This window comes from Rhipicephalus sanguineus, unplaced genomic scaffold (genome assembly GCF_013339695.2).
Source record: "Rhipicephalus sanguineus isolate Rsan-2018 unplaced genomic scaffold, BIME_Rsan_1.4 Seq1108, whole genome shotgun sequence".
In the NCBI taxonomy this organism is placed as follows: domain Eukaryota; kingdom Metazoa; phylum Arthropoda; class Arachnida; order Ixodida; family Ixodidae; genus Rhipicephalus; species Rhipicephalus sanguineus.
This window is the reverse complement of record NW_023614337.1, coordinates 147,691-165,529: the sequence shown is the minus strand read 5'-3', so window position 1 is coordinate 165,529 and position 17,839 is coordinate 147,691. Positions and strand designations below refer to the sequence as shown.

The 17,839-nt window shown below is 44.5% G+C and overlaps 3 protein-coding genes across 3 annotated transcripts in view; 1 reads left to right on the top strand and 2 right to left on the bottom strand.

Annotated features, from left to right (window-relative positions):
* Window positions 1–1,949: 1,949 nt before the first annotated feature.
* Window positions 1,950–7,054, bottom strand: LOC125756516 (uncharacterized). Its single transcript, XM_049411370.1, has 3 exons — window positions 6,917–7,054; window positions 6,231–6,367; window positions 1,950–2,774 (listed from the first exon to the last, which is right to left on the bottom strand). The coding sequence occupies exons 1-3, from the start codon at window positions 6,991–6,993 to the stop codon at window positions 2,548–2,550; spliced, it is 441 nt and encodes a 146-aa protein (XP_049267327.1). The 5' UTR covers window positions 6,994–7,054; the 3' UTR covers window positions 1,950–2,547.
* A 114-nt stretch (window positions 7,055–7,168) lies between these two features.
* LOC119376169 (uncharacterized) lies at window positions 7,169–11,608 on the bottom strand. The gene is made up of 4 exons (XM_049411373.1): window positions 11,357–11,608; window positions 10,038–10,501; window positions 8,037–8,334; window positions 7,169–7,210 (listed from the first exon to the last, which is right to left on the bottom strand). The coding sequence occupies exons 1-4, from the start codon at window positions 11,456–11,458 to the stop codon at window positions 7,169–7,171; spliced, it is 906 nt and encodes a 301-aa protein (XP_049267330.1). The 5' UTR covers window positions 11,459–11,608.
* Window positions 11,609–11,989: 381 nt separating this feature from the next.
* Window positions 11,990–17,839, top strand: part of LOC119376168 (transmembrane protein 209) — a 30,177-nt gene continuing 24,327 nt past the window's right edge. Inside the window, exons 1-3 of the mRNA XM_037646093.2 lie at window positions 11,990–12,273; window positions 12,913–12,971; window positions 13,215–13,346. Coding sequence (XP_037502021.1) covers window positions 12,107–12,273; window positions 12,913–12,971; window positions 13,215–13,346 — 358 coding nt within the window. The 5' untranslated portion in view covers window positions 11,990–12,106. The remainder of the gene's footprint in view (window positions 12,274–12,912; window positions 12,972–13,214; window positions 13,347–17,839) is intronic.

Here is a 17,839-nt window from a genome sequence, read left to right as displayed (position 1 = left end):
TTTCTAGAGTGCAGGTGTGAAAAATGGTGGGCATTTGATTTTTGTATAGTTTGCTGCACAGCAATCATCAGTCGCAGTGTGGTGCAGCCGACGTGTGCAGTGCACGAGAAAAACAATCGTGAAGGCAGCATTTGCCGACACATTGGATGTCAAAGTGCCCCTTAACATCTTCAAAAATGTTTCAAAACATTTATAACATTTCGTTGCAGGCACTGCTGTAAAGTGTTCTTGATTCCAGCTTGTCAAGTTTCTTCTTTTTTTGTTATCCTCCAAGCTTCAGCCTCGTGTTACTTTTGGTAGTAACATCATCATCATCAGGCTATTTATGGCCACTGCAAACAAAAATATTAACGCATGGGTACTTTGGAAGGCCTTTTAACCTTTGGCCTTTCAATCCAATGTTGCAATCCTTCCCAACTGCATAAAGAAATTATATAAAGGGACCTCCATACCATAGACGAAGCTGCATTTTGAGGTTGAACATTTGGAATGGTCACACTTGACAAGGTAGTACAAAAGTTTAGTATAAGCGGTAAACAAAATGAATGCCACGGTGCAACATTTTCAGATTCCTGAAGTAATAGAATGTAATGCGACAAACAGTGGTAATCTCTGTTCGGGTCTACCATTAATTTTATTGTCAAAAAGAGCAATCTCAGTGGCTTTTCCTTCCAAAACGAGATCAAGACTGGGGGAAGACTGAAATTTGGGAAGATATGTGGTCCCAGTGGCCGACGTTTGAGCGTGAGGGAAATGCAAAGCGAGAAGCCTAAACATTGATTCTCTGCTGGCACTGTGATGTGAAATTGCTTTCCTTACTGAAAAGTCTGGGTTTCACATAATTATGTTGTTGTAGGCATGGTTTGAGCATGGGAGAAAACAAGACAAAGTCTCACCTTCAGTTTCTCTCAATAAAAAGTGTGGCAGATCCCACGCCTTGTAGGAATCGCTTTCATGCAAAGCAATCTGTGAGTCTATGCTGCATTTTTTGGCTTTGAGCCAAGCATTACAAGGTGGATTGACGTGGTTTTGTAAGCACAGCAATTGTGTGCACATCGTGGCCTTACCAGGTACGCCGACTACACTGGCGTTTGAAGGGTAACTCATGGTCTGACGTAATGTCAGCACTCAAGTTAGAGCACAGACGTATTATCGAAACGAAGTGCACTTTACGGTGCGATGATGTGAATATTATGCGTAACTTTCGTTAGCGTATTCCTCTGGGGACCAAGCAACGCTTGGATATATAGTTGCTGAATCGCAGGATTACAAATTTAATGTTTATTAAACTTCTATGAAAGCGGAGCCAACACTAGAACCACAATCGATGTTAACCCGGCACGACACCTGTATCACAAGATTACATATGTAATGTTTATTGCTTTGTTACAAAATTAGATAGCCTGCACTGCAACCACAATTGACGTTGCACCGACATTATGCCTGCATAGAGTCTTTTTCCAAAGCAGTTTCAAGACATGGCATGGCTCTGTGGTAGAATACCCGACTGCCACGCAGAATGCTTGGATTCGATTCCTGTTGGTATCCTGATTTTTATTCTTTGCATTCGTCGGATCAACGCTGCTGATGTGTTTTTTTTTATGCTCTCGCATTTAAATTACCATTGTCTGTTCTCGCCGTTCCTGGGAAGATATAAACCGTCAATCTCCTGCGGCGTATACCTGCTTACCATTTACAGGTATGTGCCACACATGTCTGGAGGAAAGGGTTTGACAACGTATGTGAGAGGATTTTTACGTTATTCATGTCATGACCAGACAGTCATATTTGTCAAACCCTCTTACCCTCCCGTGCCAATTTTGGTCTACACCAAGCTGAGGTGGCAACCAGGAGAGCACCCAGACGTGTGCGTGTGTGCGTGCGTGCATGTGTGGAAGGAAGGAAGGAAGGAAGAGGAGCACTGCTCTGTGTGAAGAGATTTTTGGAGGAATGCTTGTACGTGGCCTTCTGGGGAGAAAAGTGCTGTAGCAGTTGTGCAAGAGACGTGAACACTGCCATTGCATTGTTGATAACTAATATGCAAGTTTGTGACCTTCCTTAAGTTCATGACTGAAGCTTCTTGCACTTGCAGTTATGTTTACATCGTTTTCAGTGAAATCGTTTCACTGCCAAAGATGAAAGCAATGAGCACTTGTTTCCCGCCTCGTTTTCAGCTTGTCTTGTATATTGCACTTCTGAATTTATGTTCGTGCATTTTGTAAAAACCAGCCATAAGTGCTGAAGCTTCACTTTTGAACATCCAACGTTTATGTTTATGCATTTCGTAAGAACGAACCACAAGTGGTGCTGGAGTTTGTGTTATTCACATTGTGCAGGTACGGCTGTACAATTGTAGAGGCAGCAACCTTTCTCATCAATAGGCAAGCACTGTAGGTTTTCTGTACTAAAGCGTGCCACAAGCTTGCTTTTCACCATCCCTCCACCCCGTTTATGCGTTTTAAACTACTTTATGGAGCAGTTCTTCCCTAGTAATAGAATAATCTGCCCATTAACCAACAAATTTCCAGAGTTCAATGGCATTCCAGACTACAAGATCACAATACGTGGCCGGCTTTGCGGGACGTTAATGTCTGTCCGTTGATGTAGAAGTGGGGCGTCATACTGGGCTCGTGCTCTTTGGGAAGCATTTGATGCAGCACCTGGGGTGGCGACTGTAGTTGTATTGCCACCAACAGCTGGGCTTGACGAAGACTGCATATTCTGGTTTGGGCTTGCCGACTTGGTGGATTGGTTTCCTTGCATGTGGTCGTGCTCTGAAATGAAAGCAAAGGGTCACAGAATGGTTCTCATTGCTGACCACTTGAAGTTTCAAGAGAAGTTACAACGAGAGAGAACTTGCAGCACTGCCTAGGCACTTTCAGTTTATACATACTATTAATAAGGTTACCATCTCGTCGCAGCAGCAAAGTGTTGCAATGAAAGGCCTTTGGTTGCAATCACCGACAGCTACCACAGACACAGAAGTGGTGTCAGTAATGCGAAATGTACATTTTCGATGGAGGCGAAAATGTTTGAGGCCCGTATGCTTGGATTTAGGTGCATGTTAAAGAACCCCAGGTGGTCGAAATTTCCAGAGCCCTCCACTAACGCGCCCCTCATAATCATATCGTGGTTTTGGGACATTAAACCCCAGATATTGTTATTGTATAGTAATGCGAAATGTAATGTATAGTAATGCAATTTTCCTTAAAGGGGTACTAAAGGCAAACAACAATTTATGTCAGAGTGAAAGGTCAATGTTTGAGAACGTCTAAAGTGTCAATATTATCAGCAGCAGTGCTCTACTAATCGAAAAATTAATGTAAATATAGGACACGATATGCGCCACCAGTGGGACATCTTGGAATGAGCCCGATGACGTCAAGACTCCCGAGTACAATTAATCACTAGTACCCAAACTATTTATAATAAAAAATAACATTTCGTGCATTACAAGATGTAATAAAATGCTCCTTGTGCGTTTCTCTTTGATTCATGGAAAACAGAACTTGGGTTTACCAGGGCGAACAACGCAGGTGGTTCAAAAGTTCCGTTTTCGCCATGCTGCTCTCCATTCATTTGGTCGCGTCTCAGTGGTACAACCGTTGTCCGTAAAGTTTCGAGACTGATTTATTTTCTTCTCTAGAAATGATTCCCTAAAACAAATGTTGGTGCGTATGTGTAGTGCCATACTTTCAGGCTAACCTGAGCGGTTAATTGCTGTGGCAGCCGCTAGATGGCACTACATGTAGAAAAATACATTGTCACTAGTCGTCTGTGCATTCTACTGTGAGTGAATGTGGGGAGATGGACATTTACCTTGAACAGCATGTAAACATAAAATTCTGTGTGAAGCTTGGCAAGACAGCCGTACAGACGTATGAACTCCTTCGTGACGCTTACGGCAACGAGACATTATTGCCAGCGTGAGTTTTTGAGTGCCACAAGAGGTTTGTTTCGAGGAGAACGTTGGTGGAAGACGACACAAGGCAGGGGCGCCTTGCAACCTCATGGAATGAAAACAACGTGGCTCAGATCAGGGAGATCGTACAGCAAGACCGCACCATTAGAGTCCGCATGCTATCGGATGCTCTCGGCATTAGTAAGACAACATGCCACCAAGTTTTGCGTGAAAACTTGGGGAAACGAAAGCTGAATGCCAGACTTGTGCTGCACTTTCTCACACAGGACCAGTCCAGAAGGACACGCGGGCATCAGTGAGCGCCAATTTTCTCTCCGAGGCAGAGAAAGATGCTGCATTCGTCGACAGAATCGTTGCTGAAGACGACACATGGTGTTTTCAATATGATCCTCAAACAACGAGGCAGAGTGCCGAATGACGGTCCACAAGCTCTCGGGCATCGAGAAAGGTGCGGCGAAAGACCAAAACAAAGACGATGCTGATAATTTTTTTCGATGCCAGAGGTGTCATACACCATGAGTTCGTCCCACAAGGGCAGACGGTGAATCAGGAGTTTTATATCCGCGTGCTCCAACACATGCGTGACGCACTGCGATGTCGTCGCCCTGACTTATGGGCCTCTGGTCAATGGAGCCTTCTTCACGATAACGCAAGGCCGCACAATGCTCTCAGCGTGACAAAATTTCTCACCAAGCAGAGCATTACTGTACTTCCCCATCCACCATACTCGCCTGACCTCTCCCTACATGCGATTTTTTCGTTTCGTCGTGTGAAGAGAGCCCTAAAAGGTCGCTAGATGGGGAGCGTGGAGGCCATTCAAGACACTGTGACAAAGAAGCTGACAGCCCTGCCAAAAGAAGCGTTTTCCAACTGTTTCCAAGACCTCAAGAAGAAGCGTTGGAAGTTGTGTATAGACTGCAAGGGAGACTATTTCGAAAGGGTGCTGCATAAATGATTTCAATGTTAAACACATTGTTTTAATGGACTCAGTCTCAGAACTTTACGGACAAAGGCTGTAGTTTTCGCTTGTGTAGTCGCATCTCAAAGGTAGTTTCATTATTGCATATTGCTGCGCAGGCTTTGCTGGCTCGTGAGACTCGCTCTGACTGATTTAGAGGAAATGCGGCATCCATGTAATGTCTGCTACATCAACAAAAACGACTTTCCAAAGGGCGCCATGGAGGGAACACCTATGCTCAATGTATCTAAGTGCCGCACTTCTACAAATGTGGGATGAACAACAACAAAGTCAACTCATGCTCACTGCCTTTTCGTGCAGAGGACTATGAAATCAACCGTAACGTAAGCAAGTCGCGTAACCCGTCCTTCAAGGAGCTGCTTCCTCTCAGCGCTATTTCGTCGGTCTTGTCAGGATGCTGCATGCCCTCCTAAGGGAAATGGAACAATAAAGAAATGGTTTCAAGGTTTTAAAAAAGCAAAACTGTATTAACAGGAAGGGGCACATATCATTCTCGTGGCTGTTTTCATGAATCGTTCCGCTCCGCGCCTCAAAGCCAAATGAGTCATCAGGCACCTTCTGCACACCTCGGAGGGGATGAACATTGGTCCGACGTGAATCACATAAGTGAAGGCTGCGCACACAGATTTCACTGTGTACATTGGTTGATCGTGTTGCATTTCGGAGGCATGGCGCACCAGCGGTGTAAACGGAGGCTCACCGAATGGCGCCAGCACAAATACACACATGCACATGGGGCGGCCGTATTCACGCACTGACTGCCAGATCGCATGCAGCTTCCCCACTCTACACAGCAGTGTCCGAGTATCAAGCGCTTCCGCAGAAAACATCGCATTACAATGCAAGCAACAGTGGCCAGCAAAACAAGCATAACAAGAAGTACTCGCGTGTGTTCCAGAGGCGCAATGTCGCCAGATAACGGAGAGTGCTGGCGTAGCGCCTGCTAAAGGCAGCTTTGAGGAGTGCTTACGTCACGAGGCCTTGAGAAGCGGGTGGTTTGAATTGAGCTAACAGTATGCGGACCACTAAAACGTAATTTTCTTTCAAAATTAAGCACTTCCTAGGCACGAAGCAAGCATACGAGGTTTCTGAAATGGTATTTCAAAAGTCCACGCCGAGTTGTATTTTGCATTAAGTGTCCCTTTAATGCTGCACATTCGTAGCATTTCAATGCACTAAGTTGCCGAACCCCTCTTAGTGGCCTTCACTGCAAGTTTTCCAAACTGTTAGCATGACCTCTGCAGAAAGCCAGTATGCACAAAGATACCACTTCTGGCAATTCACTGAAGCATGTCTTTGGCTTCGAGCTTGTCGTAAAGGCAAACTCACCTGCAGGTACAGAGAAAGAGTATATGGTGATGCAAAGGCAGGCTACCATCACAAAGGTAAGCAGTGCGGCCACAACAATGAAGCGGGACTTGGGGATGGAGATGATGTCTTGGTGGCCTGGTTTCGAATGCACCACACTGCAGAGAAAAACACAATAACATTTTTTTACTGCTTTCTGCATACAAAACCTTGCCGAGCATGCCATGCACTATATGCAACTGTGCTTATCCAATAGTGTCATGGCAAAAGTGACGGGGGCAGTATGCACTGCACCTAGTATTTTTGGTCCAACAAATTTGTTTACTAACAAACAATTTTACAACAAACAAGTTTGTTTTACTAAGTGTTTTCTAGAGTATAGCATGGAGTTAAATTGCATGCTTTGTCCTAGTGAGAAAAGGTGAGATGTACTGCAGAATTTGCATGCGTTGTTGCTCATGACATTGCTGTTGGGCAATGCACACTGCTATGCAATCTGTCGCTCTGGCACAAAATCTCAGAAGTTCATTTTCTGCCAAGAAAATATAGTGTGCCCATGATATCTGTCTTTTGCGACATCGGAGCACAATAGCTCGCGTGCCTCCTTAATTCAGCTGACCAGATCGCATTCCCCGGAGCTTGCCTCCACAGAGAGAGATGGCAATTTAAATAGCCTCGGTTCATGTAGAAGCAAGTGCATACATTACCTAACCATTGAGCTGTCACGCTGCAGGCTTCGCTCCGACAGTGATCGATGTGTCGTGCATGAGTGATTTACTGTCATGAGGACTTCTATGCTTGTTGGAAAGGTGGTAGGGAAGTGGCTGTTGGGGAGAGACAGAAAAGCTCATGACCAAGTGCTTTGCCTCATCAGTTATAAATGCAACAAAAGCCGATAACTATCTGGTATTCTGTCAACAACAAAAAAAAAACAATGTTCCACTTTTTTCGTCCTTGTTTTAAAAATTATCTGCAGCTGACGACAACCTGAAGGGCTTTTTCTGTACAAGCGGGAGCAACATTGCAGTCTCTATCACATTACAATTGTATATCAGTATTACAAACATGAATGTCATGAAGTAAATGTGGAACATTTCTCACCAAATATCTGAAGGTATACTTTCATATCGAATGGGACTTTGTAAAAAAAAAATGTTTGATTGCAGTGCATGTGCCGAGTACCATCTTGTACGCTTGTGCGAATAGTAAATTTTAGGTTCGAAGCGAATAGTGATTTGGGTCGAATAATTTCGAATCATATTCGAATAGTATATATGTGTCACATATTATAAGGCGAAATGAGCATATTTGTCATGAACCAACTAACCTGCACAGTATTTTTTTTTTAATTTACACAAGGCATGCGCAAATGCCATTATTTTTAATTCAAAGGAAGTGGAAGCAACTTTGAATAGTATAGCAGTATTTGACTTTTCGTAGAATGCAAGTGATAACCTGTAAAATATGTTACGTTTTAAAATTTGCTATACTTAGAGCATATAGGCCAGTATAACAAGCTTTTAAACTTGAAAAATGAATCGATGTGAGGGTAATATGTTCATTTAACCTTGAAGTCGGGCTTCACGGCAGTGTGGATTTTCCCTAGAAAGGTGTATTCACGGTACGGCACCGCTCCACTTCCGGGGGGGTTACATGCAGTCTAAGATACACTTATTCGTTCATTTCGACTACTTCGAAATTTCCAATAATTTAAATTAGAATTGAAGTGAATTCTAATACTGTAATATTCGTTCGAATATTCGAAGTGCTCGAATATTCGCACAAGCTTAACGTTTTGGGAAAACACATTGCAAAAGCAGGTGGCACATCAATGGAAGAAACTTGCCTTCGGCTGCATTGAGTTGCCTCTTTCATGCAGCAGATTTCGTTGTGTTTGTGGGCAAGTGTCTTGCTGTCGTCATCCTTGTGGACTTTGATGTCTTTGTCCTTGTGCGCCTTGCCATCTTTGTCCTTGACCTTCATGGAGATCTTGCAGTTACCTGAACAGAGCTGGCCAAGCAGGGCGTCCAGTGACTGTACACCCATAGCTCTGGCAGGGCTCTGGGTGAGATCCCTGGACAGTGAGTGGCCAGACTCTTGGTTGTGGCAGCCTGGGAATGCCAGCCTGCAAGAACCGTGTTTGTTGCATCTGCAAACATCAGCATACTAAACAGACTTTCAAGTTTTCATTTAAACAGCTGGAGAGAGACCATCGGAGGATGACTGCCAAGCTTTCTGGCTTAACTGCTGAGATATGTGCTGCTGGAAGCACTCGTTGCATAGTTAGCTGTGCTGTTAACCCGATGAGATGTGGGCATCATTCGTCGTACACATACATCACTGACAGAACCTTTGTCGGGACGTTATTGTGCTCTGGTGTCAGGGAAGGGTCCTGAATATAAGTCATCACCAGTGCGCCTGGTGGGCCATGGATTGACCCACATTTGTGCAAACCATGACTACTATATTGATAACTGCCAATTGGGTATGTTGGTATATGTTCACAATAAAAAAAGTGCAACTTGAACGGAGGCAAAGAAAGAACACAGGACGGAGAGCTTACTAGCAACTGAAAATTTTATTTAGGGAAGAGTGTTCTTACATATGCATGACATGAATGTACATCACCACAAACCATCGTTATTATCTAAAAACAGTAAAAATCAACAAATGACAGCAAGAATGAACGATTGAATACAACAAGAGTGTGCTTGTTAAACCGTTGAATATCAAGAAAAGCACTCAATCATGTCACATCCAAAAAGGCAAATTCAGAATCTGGCAGCAGTACAGACACCTGGCTGACACAACTATCTCCTCCCTTCTTAAGCATAAGGCTTTGATTATCTCCATTGTTGTTCGCCTCTTGTGCTTGTCAATGATGACTGTGTCACAAAGTTTTGGCTGGCACGTGCACTCCTTGAATCGTTACCTGCATAACGGTTCACATCAATTGGAAAAAGTAGCGTCAAGGTAAGCAGTGTGGGTGGTGTTTTCAGCCCAAAACAAATTGGTAAAGATTTGCCTGGCAGTGCAAAGGTTGGCCGTCAAGAAAAGCACAGTAGAAAAAGATGGCTGTGATATAAAACATGGCAGAAGATTTGTTCTGTGCAAGAAATATGTTGTGTATATAGTATTCCTTTCATACATGAAAACGAACACATTGGCCAGGCGGGCCGTTGCTTGAACGTGCGCCTTTGTGAACATCCGAGTTCGCTAAAAGGGGCACTGTACTCGCGCTTTGCGATGCACCGCAAGGAGTGCACATGCCAGCCAAAAATTTGTGAAACCACAGCCATCACTGCCAAGCACAAAAAGCAAACAACGACGACGTGACATGATTGAGTAATTTTCTTGATAAAGGTTTCACATGCACATTCTTGTTGCATGTAATCATTCATTCTTGCTGCCATTCGTAGATTCACACTGTTTTTAGATAATAATGGTGGTTTGTGGTGAGGTACATTCATGTCATGCATATATAAGAACATCCTTTCCTAAATAAAATTTTCAGTTGCTAGTAAGCGTTCCGTCCTGTGTTCTTTCTTAGTCTCCGTTCAAGTTGACCTTTTTTCGTTCTGTACGATATTGATGCTCCTTGCTACATCAGCTAAAGAAATCTGCTGCCTTTAACATGTGATGTGAATTCAGCACGAATATGGTGTGCATTATTGTGCAAGGACTGACATATTTTATATGTACAATGTGTTGGCGTGTAAGGCGTGAGATCCTCCATATATACCGTCGTGCCCTGTGTAATTGCAGCATGCTGAGGCCACAGAGCTGTATGTCTACTAAGCCCTACTACAGTCTCTGGTACATACGCACCGGGCCCTTTCGGCTGGACACAATGACCGTGTTTTGTTGGGCAGCTGCGTGGGCTGACACGACGCTGGTCTGGGTGGCAAAGCAGGCACCTCAGATTTGTCTGCACATTCAGCCTTTTGCTGATGGGCCGCAGTGCGGCTCTGCTGTTTGGCCCTGGTGCTCAGGTCTTCTTCTGGCAGGGAGATGCGCACCCGTGGGCCGTAGCCGCCGTTGGCTGCCGTCGGCTTGTGCGGCTGCGGCGACGTCGTGGAAGAAGGGCACTTCTTGGACGAACAGTTGCTGCTGCTGCTTTTGTTGGGCTTCGTCGATGACTTCGGCGCTCCCCCTGAGCTGCTAATGCTGGCCACCGTGGATTGTCGGCTGCCCCGCACCTGCTGCTGCGAGTGGCTCTCGTGGCCGCCATCGTACTCGGCGTCCAGCAGCCCAGCCTCGTCGTCCTTGCTTCGCCGTCGGCCGCGGTACCACTGCACTCGACAATGGTCACATTTTTATTTAGCAATAAATGATACTCCAGTAGCTTTCAGTGATGGCCTATACATTCGAAAGGACAAAACATTGTAGTGAACCCGCATATAGTGAAATGCCGGCTACAGTGAACAGATCGAAACGCTGCGGTCCACATTACTCTCTCATTGTACTGTGTATCTTTTCATCGGTTTTTAAGGGTAAAAAAAAAAAACGATGAATTTCTATTGCATATAAATGCCACGATGGTTCGTGCCATAAAACGTACGAAATAACAAAAATGTACAGCTGTACATTTTTGTTATTTCGTACGTTTTATGGCACGAACCATCATGGACATCCGTCACATATATATGACTGAACGTGAAATTAATAGTGGGTTGAATAGATTGGTGGTGCAGTCCACAAAATATATCGACGTAGAATATGCTACCAGATGCAGGCCTGGCTGGGTCCGCATATATCGTTGGCCTGAATGCGAAACTAGAGTGCACACATACGTATGTTTTTATTGTGGCATGAATTTCGAAACAAATCTCATTGTCAGACCGATGATACGTTCTGTGCCGACACGCATGTTTTGCTGTTGGGATTTAATTGCGTTAAAATTCACTTTTGTGACAGAGCTCTCGACATTTCACGATTCGCTTAGGTGCATTCAAATTAATACGCATGGCACATGATCCTGACCAACTCGCCCAACTGTCCCTGTTCTGAAACCACACCAGTTCGCACAATTCGCCCCATGATGAACTCTAAGCATAATTAATGATCACCACTAAGCTCTGGAAAAGGGAATGCGGCAATGCATGCGTACCGCACGTATTTTCCAGAAGCTTTGACCGTAAGCGTACCTTGCTGAGAGGATTCCTGAAGAGGTGCTCTTCGCCGGCGTTTTCGCTGCGGCACTCAACGCTGCGACAGCGCCGAGAATGTCCCCTGCGAGGCTCCTTCATGTTACAAGCGGCGTTGCGGATTAGAGATCACTATTACGACAGCGGGCAACTCCGAAAGCCCAGCAGTTTCTACGCCGAAGCGTAGCGTCTGGCTTTGTCGGAATCGCCCCTTGAAGCAGACCGCGCGCGACAAAGGGTCCACGTTTCGGTTTCGTTGTCTTCTAATCGGGGACGCCCTGTCCTCCCAGCAGCTGCGAATAAAGAAAGCAATTGACGCATTTAATTTTCTTAATTAGCTGAAACAAACGAACAAGTAAAGCTATTCGGGATATGAATTTTGTTGCAAAGATGCACAGAAAGAAGCCACGTGTTGGCCGAACACGCGTTTCAGTTTCGTTTTTGAGAAGCGTCTGTACACTTCCTGTACCACCTACTATAAATAGAAAACTGCTGCCAAGTAATGTCTTTGTTTATGATATAGGGAAAAGCGTTAGTATTAGTGCTGAATAGGTTCGCTGCTAGAGGTCTGAGCGCCTGAACGCTTTGCGGCAGCGTGGATAAGCGCATTGCAGTACGCATCAACATTGGAGGCATTGGCGGCACCTCAAGTTGCCGAAGCGTGTTTATAAGATTGATAGCTAGAAGGACTATGGAACAAATTTCGCGGAGCTCCCAAGTTTAGGCAAAACGTATTGCAGAGCCGGAAACATGAGTAACAATCAGGGGAACCTGACCGGTCGGTTTTCTTCGAGCAATGGCCGAATGCCGGTGGTCGACGACATTTTTGCCAAACGAGCCAGGATGGAAAGAGTGAAGCCAGCATTGAAACAGGCGACTGTCAACTCGCTCCTCGCTTTGGTCGTGCTCATTGATATGTGCGTCTACTTTTCTACGTGTTTGTACTGTAAACCCGATTATAACACTTGTCAGGTTGCTTTTATTGGCCGCTTTTCGTGCTGGTTCTTGCTCCATGTATTCAGTTGGCTGTGATCGACGCCCATGATTCGATTTTCAGTTTGAACTCTGAAACCAAGCACGTTGATGTAGGTAATTAAAATGATCGCACCATAGCACAAATAACGCTAAAGCAGTTAGTACACATACAGAAGTAACACTTATGCTGGCTGGTCAATTGTCCCTGTAGCCAGGATCTCAGCTCAGACTAACAAGTATACCAATGCGTTGTTGTAAAAGGTTTCATGCTTCTAGCCAGCACTTTCCTCGTGAGTGCATGCTACAGTGACATGTTGCTTATCCAAATGAAGTTCTGTCTGTTCTTTACTTTCCAAGTAACTTTCATTTGCCATATACGTAATACAGTGTATATTCTTGAAGTAAGAGCGATGAATAAGAAAGAAAGCCCGCCGTCATATTCAGTTTCAAGAGACGGACGCAACGTCGCAGAAATAAGCGGAATCGTTGATAGGCTGGTACCTTAGCCGTAATGGGTTGTGGAATTGTTTCGTTTTATGAACCCTACTAATTGAGATGCCTTTACTGTTCTGTTTGCACAGGCGCCTAGGATCAGTGACGAGGTTTTTTGAAGAAGAGTGGTTAGTGCTTTGGTACATTGGTAAGTTGATCTACTTGATGACTGTCTGTGTGTGCGCAGTGAACACTGATGTGTGTGTGCGCGTATTACTTGTTCCCGCTTTCCTCTCTCTTCTTTTTCTCCCCTTCCCCCTCCCCCATGTAGTGTAGCAAACCGGGTACAACCTGGTTAACCTCCCTGCCTTTCCTTTGCTTTTATCTCTCTCTGATCTACTTGAAACATTATTTCAGCACCAATAATTCCTCCTTTATTTCGTTAATGCAGAGTGTACCCTGGGCGCCCTGCTTTGTTGTAACGCCCTCGTGTACGTTGCCTCATACACGTGGACTCACTTTTGGGAACAGCCAGTGCCCGTCACTCCAAAGCAGATGAAGTTGTTCCGCATTTCTGAAACTGGTAAGCCTGTAGCATTTCCTAAATATAGATGGCGGTAAAATGCACATTTTGATATACATGGTCAGTACAGGCAGATACAGCGACTTTATTATAGTGTCTAGAAAGGTTTGCTTAGTGTCATGAACGCCTTTCCCAGTGGCGTCAGAGAAACCAAATTCCATGCACCGCGAGGTGGCGTTGTGCGTTGCTGGCGAGTGGAGAGCAGGAGTTTGACGACGGGGTGCGGCCGGATGCAGCGCAACTATGTCACTGTCGCAGAAAAGCTACCTAAATGATTTATTTTAGCAGGTGACCTTAATGTTCGTTGTTATCGTCGGGGCAGTGATAGAACTGACCAAAAAGAGGACCCAAGCTTCCGTGCTTCTAAGAGGGTAATTAATTTAATTTCTTTTCTTTTTTCTTTTTTTTTTTTTTTTTTTTTGCCGTGTGCACACAACTTTAGCTGACTTCGCATTTTCCTCACCATCTGTTTTTATTCACCTTAACTGGGATGTTCTCAATAATGCACACTGCAACGATAATTTGCCCGTGTTCGATGTTTCGATCATCACTGCCTGTCCATTCCGTGAAAACATGTTATTGGAAGCTAAAGCTTGCTTACTGGCCTCTTTTCCTCGAAAAGGTAAAGCTGGATGGAATTTTGAACACAGGATTAAATGGCGATGAAATTAATGAGAAGTTTATTGCGCACATGATTATTACAAAGAATTAAATTAAATGATTGGGACAATAGATGAGTGTATGAACACAGGAAAAATGCAGAACAATGCCTCTGTCATTTTCCATAAATACCGAACTTATGATAACTTAATCATCTTCAAACATAAAAAAAAAGCTAAAACAAGGTATAGTATCCGAATACAATCTGAGAAACTGTCGTAGCAGAAATATGTATTCTGTGTTAACAATTCCACAACATCAGAATGGATGCAAGAGCATATTAACTCAATATGTTCAAGCGAGACTACTCATCTCACACAATTCTGTGTTCGAACCCAGCCACTCATTTAAACAACATGAGAAGAACAAGCAGCTATACAAGTTGGAAAGCATTTTTACATTTCCGAGCGAAAATCGGGGTTACTCAATTTGATCGTTCCTGTTGGGTTCAAAAGTGGCTGATTGCGCATGGCCAAATGTATCGAAAACTGTGGATGGGCTTCAACCCCTAAGCATGTGCAGTGTTCCCCACTAGGGGCGGAGGCAAAGTTTCATCCCAGCCTCCCCCCTCCCTTCCCCCATTGGACATGCTTCACAATCCATGAACGAATGAAAATCAAGCAATGACTTGCTTCTCACAATGGCCTGCCTTTGGTGCCTGGCTTTCCGGGGTAAAGATGGGAAGTATACACTTCTTGGAATGCAACATCTGGGGCCTACGGTCGCCATTATCGTCAGAAAACCTGTGTGGCCGTAAGCCTGCTCTTCAAACAATGATGGGGCAAGTCCCACTGAATAAAAGTATGGGGCAGACTTTGCCCCCCCCCCTTTCCCCCTCTTAGGTGAGTAGAGGGGGCGACTGCTCCCCCATGTGCACGTATATGCTTCAACCCATGTGCATTTACCACTCACCCTCAAGATAGAACTTGAAAGGCAAGAATTAAACTGCGTCTCTCACATGAAACTGGCAAGGCGATGAACTGGGCTAGTTAGTCGTTCATGATTTCTTCTTTAGCTTCGTTCTACGAGGCAGGGTCAAGACAGGTGGTGCGCAACACCTGTCTCGTCCCCGTCTTGTAGTACGAAGCGCAAATAGAAATCATGAACATAAATCTGCCTGGTGAATGGAAAACATCCCGTCATCAAAAAGATGAAGGCAATATTAGCCAGATTTTAAATCAGGCACAGTCACCTTAGGCACACAGCCCTCGCAAAAAGGAAGAACGGCCAATATGTAATAAATGTCAGGAACTAATACTGCAATATTGTAATTACATGTTAAAAGGACGACCATTGGCTGAGTTGGTGTGGATTCATATTCGTAAAACGGTGCCGTGAAATAAAACGAAATCAGTGAGAACACACGAACACGCCAACTCCCAATTGAATTTTTTAAAAATTTAAATGCATGCACAATGCATTTGTGTCTGTGCACTTGAATAAAATTTCAGTTTAGAGTCGGTACTTATGCTTGCATGTTCTCAGTTATTTCTTCTCATTTTGCGGCAACGTTTCATAAATATGAATTTGAATTAGACATTGAAATACAAATGCATGTGAATACTTCAGTGATGGAACTATACAATCTGCACATATATCTCTCCATCCCTCAATAGGGGATATTCATAATGCTTGGTGCTCCGGCAACACTGGGCGCGTCCACTATTTTTTGTTGGGCGCCGTCGTGGAATTGTCTGCTAGCGGCTCCATAAGGAAAGGCCACGGAAAGGTTGAGCAGCAGTCATTGGCAGAGCTTTCGGGCCCAGAAAATGCGGCTGTTTTCTTCGACAACCAGAGCCGAATGGCCCAAGGATCTTGCTGTGCTGCCACAAATCGACAAGAACACAATATCGGAGTTCTGCTTAAAAACTCATCTGGACGGCAGCTGCAAGAGGTGCACTGCTTTGCAAAGCCGAACTGCTGTTATCTAGTGGTGTGCACTTCCTGTCTGAGGTAGGCACTCAAGAAAAGTGTTCGTTGCAGAGGAGGTGTGACTGTCAAACTTTTAAGATAACCTTGCACTGCAATACATCTCCATTGTATTTCCCACTGCGATTTTATACACGCGTCATAAACACTTGTCAGATATCGACACCACTTCGTTTCTGCGCGACCTTTGCAACGCTGTGCTGCTTTCCGATTGGCTAATTTCTTCAGCCACAAGTATCTCTACACTCTCCGCAGTAGCATGTGTCGTACTTTTTTCGAAATAAGCAAGGCATGGACATTCATCGCCCTCAATAATAGAAAGTATGTCAACATAGGCTGGAACAGATGTCGGGTATTCATTCATATTCTTCTTGTGTATGAGCGGTGTGCCGCAAACCAAACAAATACTGATCGTGTGTTTCAACTGTATGCAAAGAGAGCGGCCAGAGTAATTCTCTTTTACTGCACACTGGTTGTTCATAACGTTTCGTGGTCGTAATGTATCGCGCGAATTTAGTATTGTCGTTCTGGTTTTCTTGAACGCTTTCCGTGTGCGTTCACTGACATATCTTTTTAAAATATTGCGCTCTTTGCTTTTGCATGTCACAGAGGCGTGCATAACCGCGCCTCCGTGGTTATGCATGGAGGCTCGCGAAAGCCCACGATCAGCGGAAAGACGAGTGTGATGATCTACCAAACAGCTCCATGTACTGTATGGCACCGTAGGTCTTTGCTCCGTGTTCGCAGTGCACGCTGACCAAAGAAAGCAAAAGAAAAATAAAAGGGGAGGGATAAGGGGGTGTAAAGCGAAAGGCAGGCGCAGCATGCAGACTATGTACTTTGGCGCACACTGCCTTGCAATCAAAGCTTGCAAGCGATAGAAGCTTTGCACTGATCAAGTCTCGTGTGGCGGCACTGATTTACTGCGAAAGCACGCAGCAGCCTCTGTGGCACTGCCTACACACGTTTATATACATAAATAATTGATTTCGTCGATCTGCAACACAAGCTTTGATCAATAATGCTCTCTCGCGTGTGTGCAACGTCGGCCATCTCTTTTAAAATGCACATATCATATAGTATTGTTCTGCAAGTCTAGCTCATGTTGCAAGCGAGCATCTGAATTCCACTGAGAAATAAGGACCGAGGTTGAAGAGTGCTTTTGCGGGCCGATCATTTCCGAACCAAAGCACAGCTAGTGCTGGTCTTGTTGACGAAACAAGTTCACGCTGGTACATTCTTTTTCTTCATTCAGTAACTGATAAATTCGATTAAAAATAGCGTTACCTTGTTCCCGGCATTGTCAGGGCTCCCTCGTTGCCTGAACAGTGCACGAAGCATTAGGAAGTTACCGCAGAACGAAGATAGAAAACCAGCAGCTAGCATCTGAAAGGCTGCGATATACGACTGGTTTCGTTTTCACACCCAACAAAACATGCCGGATTGAGCTTATGGGATTGTCGACAGATGGCGCTGTACATTTTGAATATCCCCTATTGGCTTTGGGGGACGACTTATCATGACTTAATTGGCTTAATGTTTTGCAGGTGTGAAATTTTTAGATAAGGCTGGCTTTCTGAATAAGCTAGGAACACTGCAGCTTTTTCTGCTTTTAGTGCTTATTTAAGTCGAGTTTGAGCAGTATAAATCAGATTTAACTAATTAACTATAACTGAGTTTGGTGGAACATTTCATTTTCGGCTGTGAACTGGAACAATTCAGCTCCACAGAACACAGGCAAAGGCTTAATGGTGACAGCTTAAAGTTTTATGCATTCATTGGTTATATAGACTATACTTCTTCACAAAGTCCCGCAATAACAATGTACGCAGCTTTGAAACGGGAGAACATCTGAAAATGCGACGATGCCAGTAAGAATACTAAAACCGCTCAGGCGCAATATG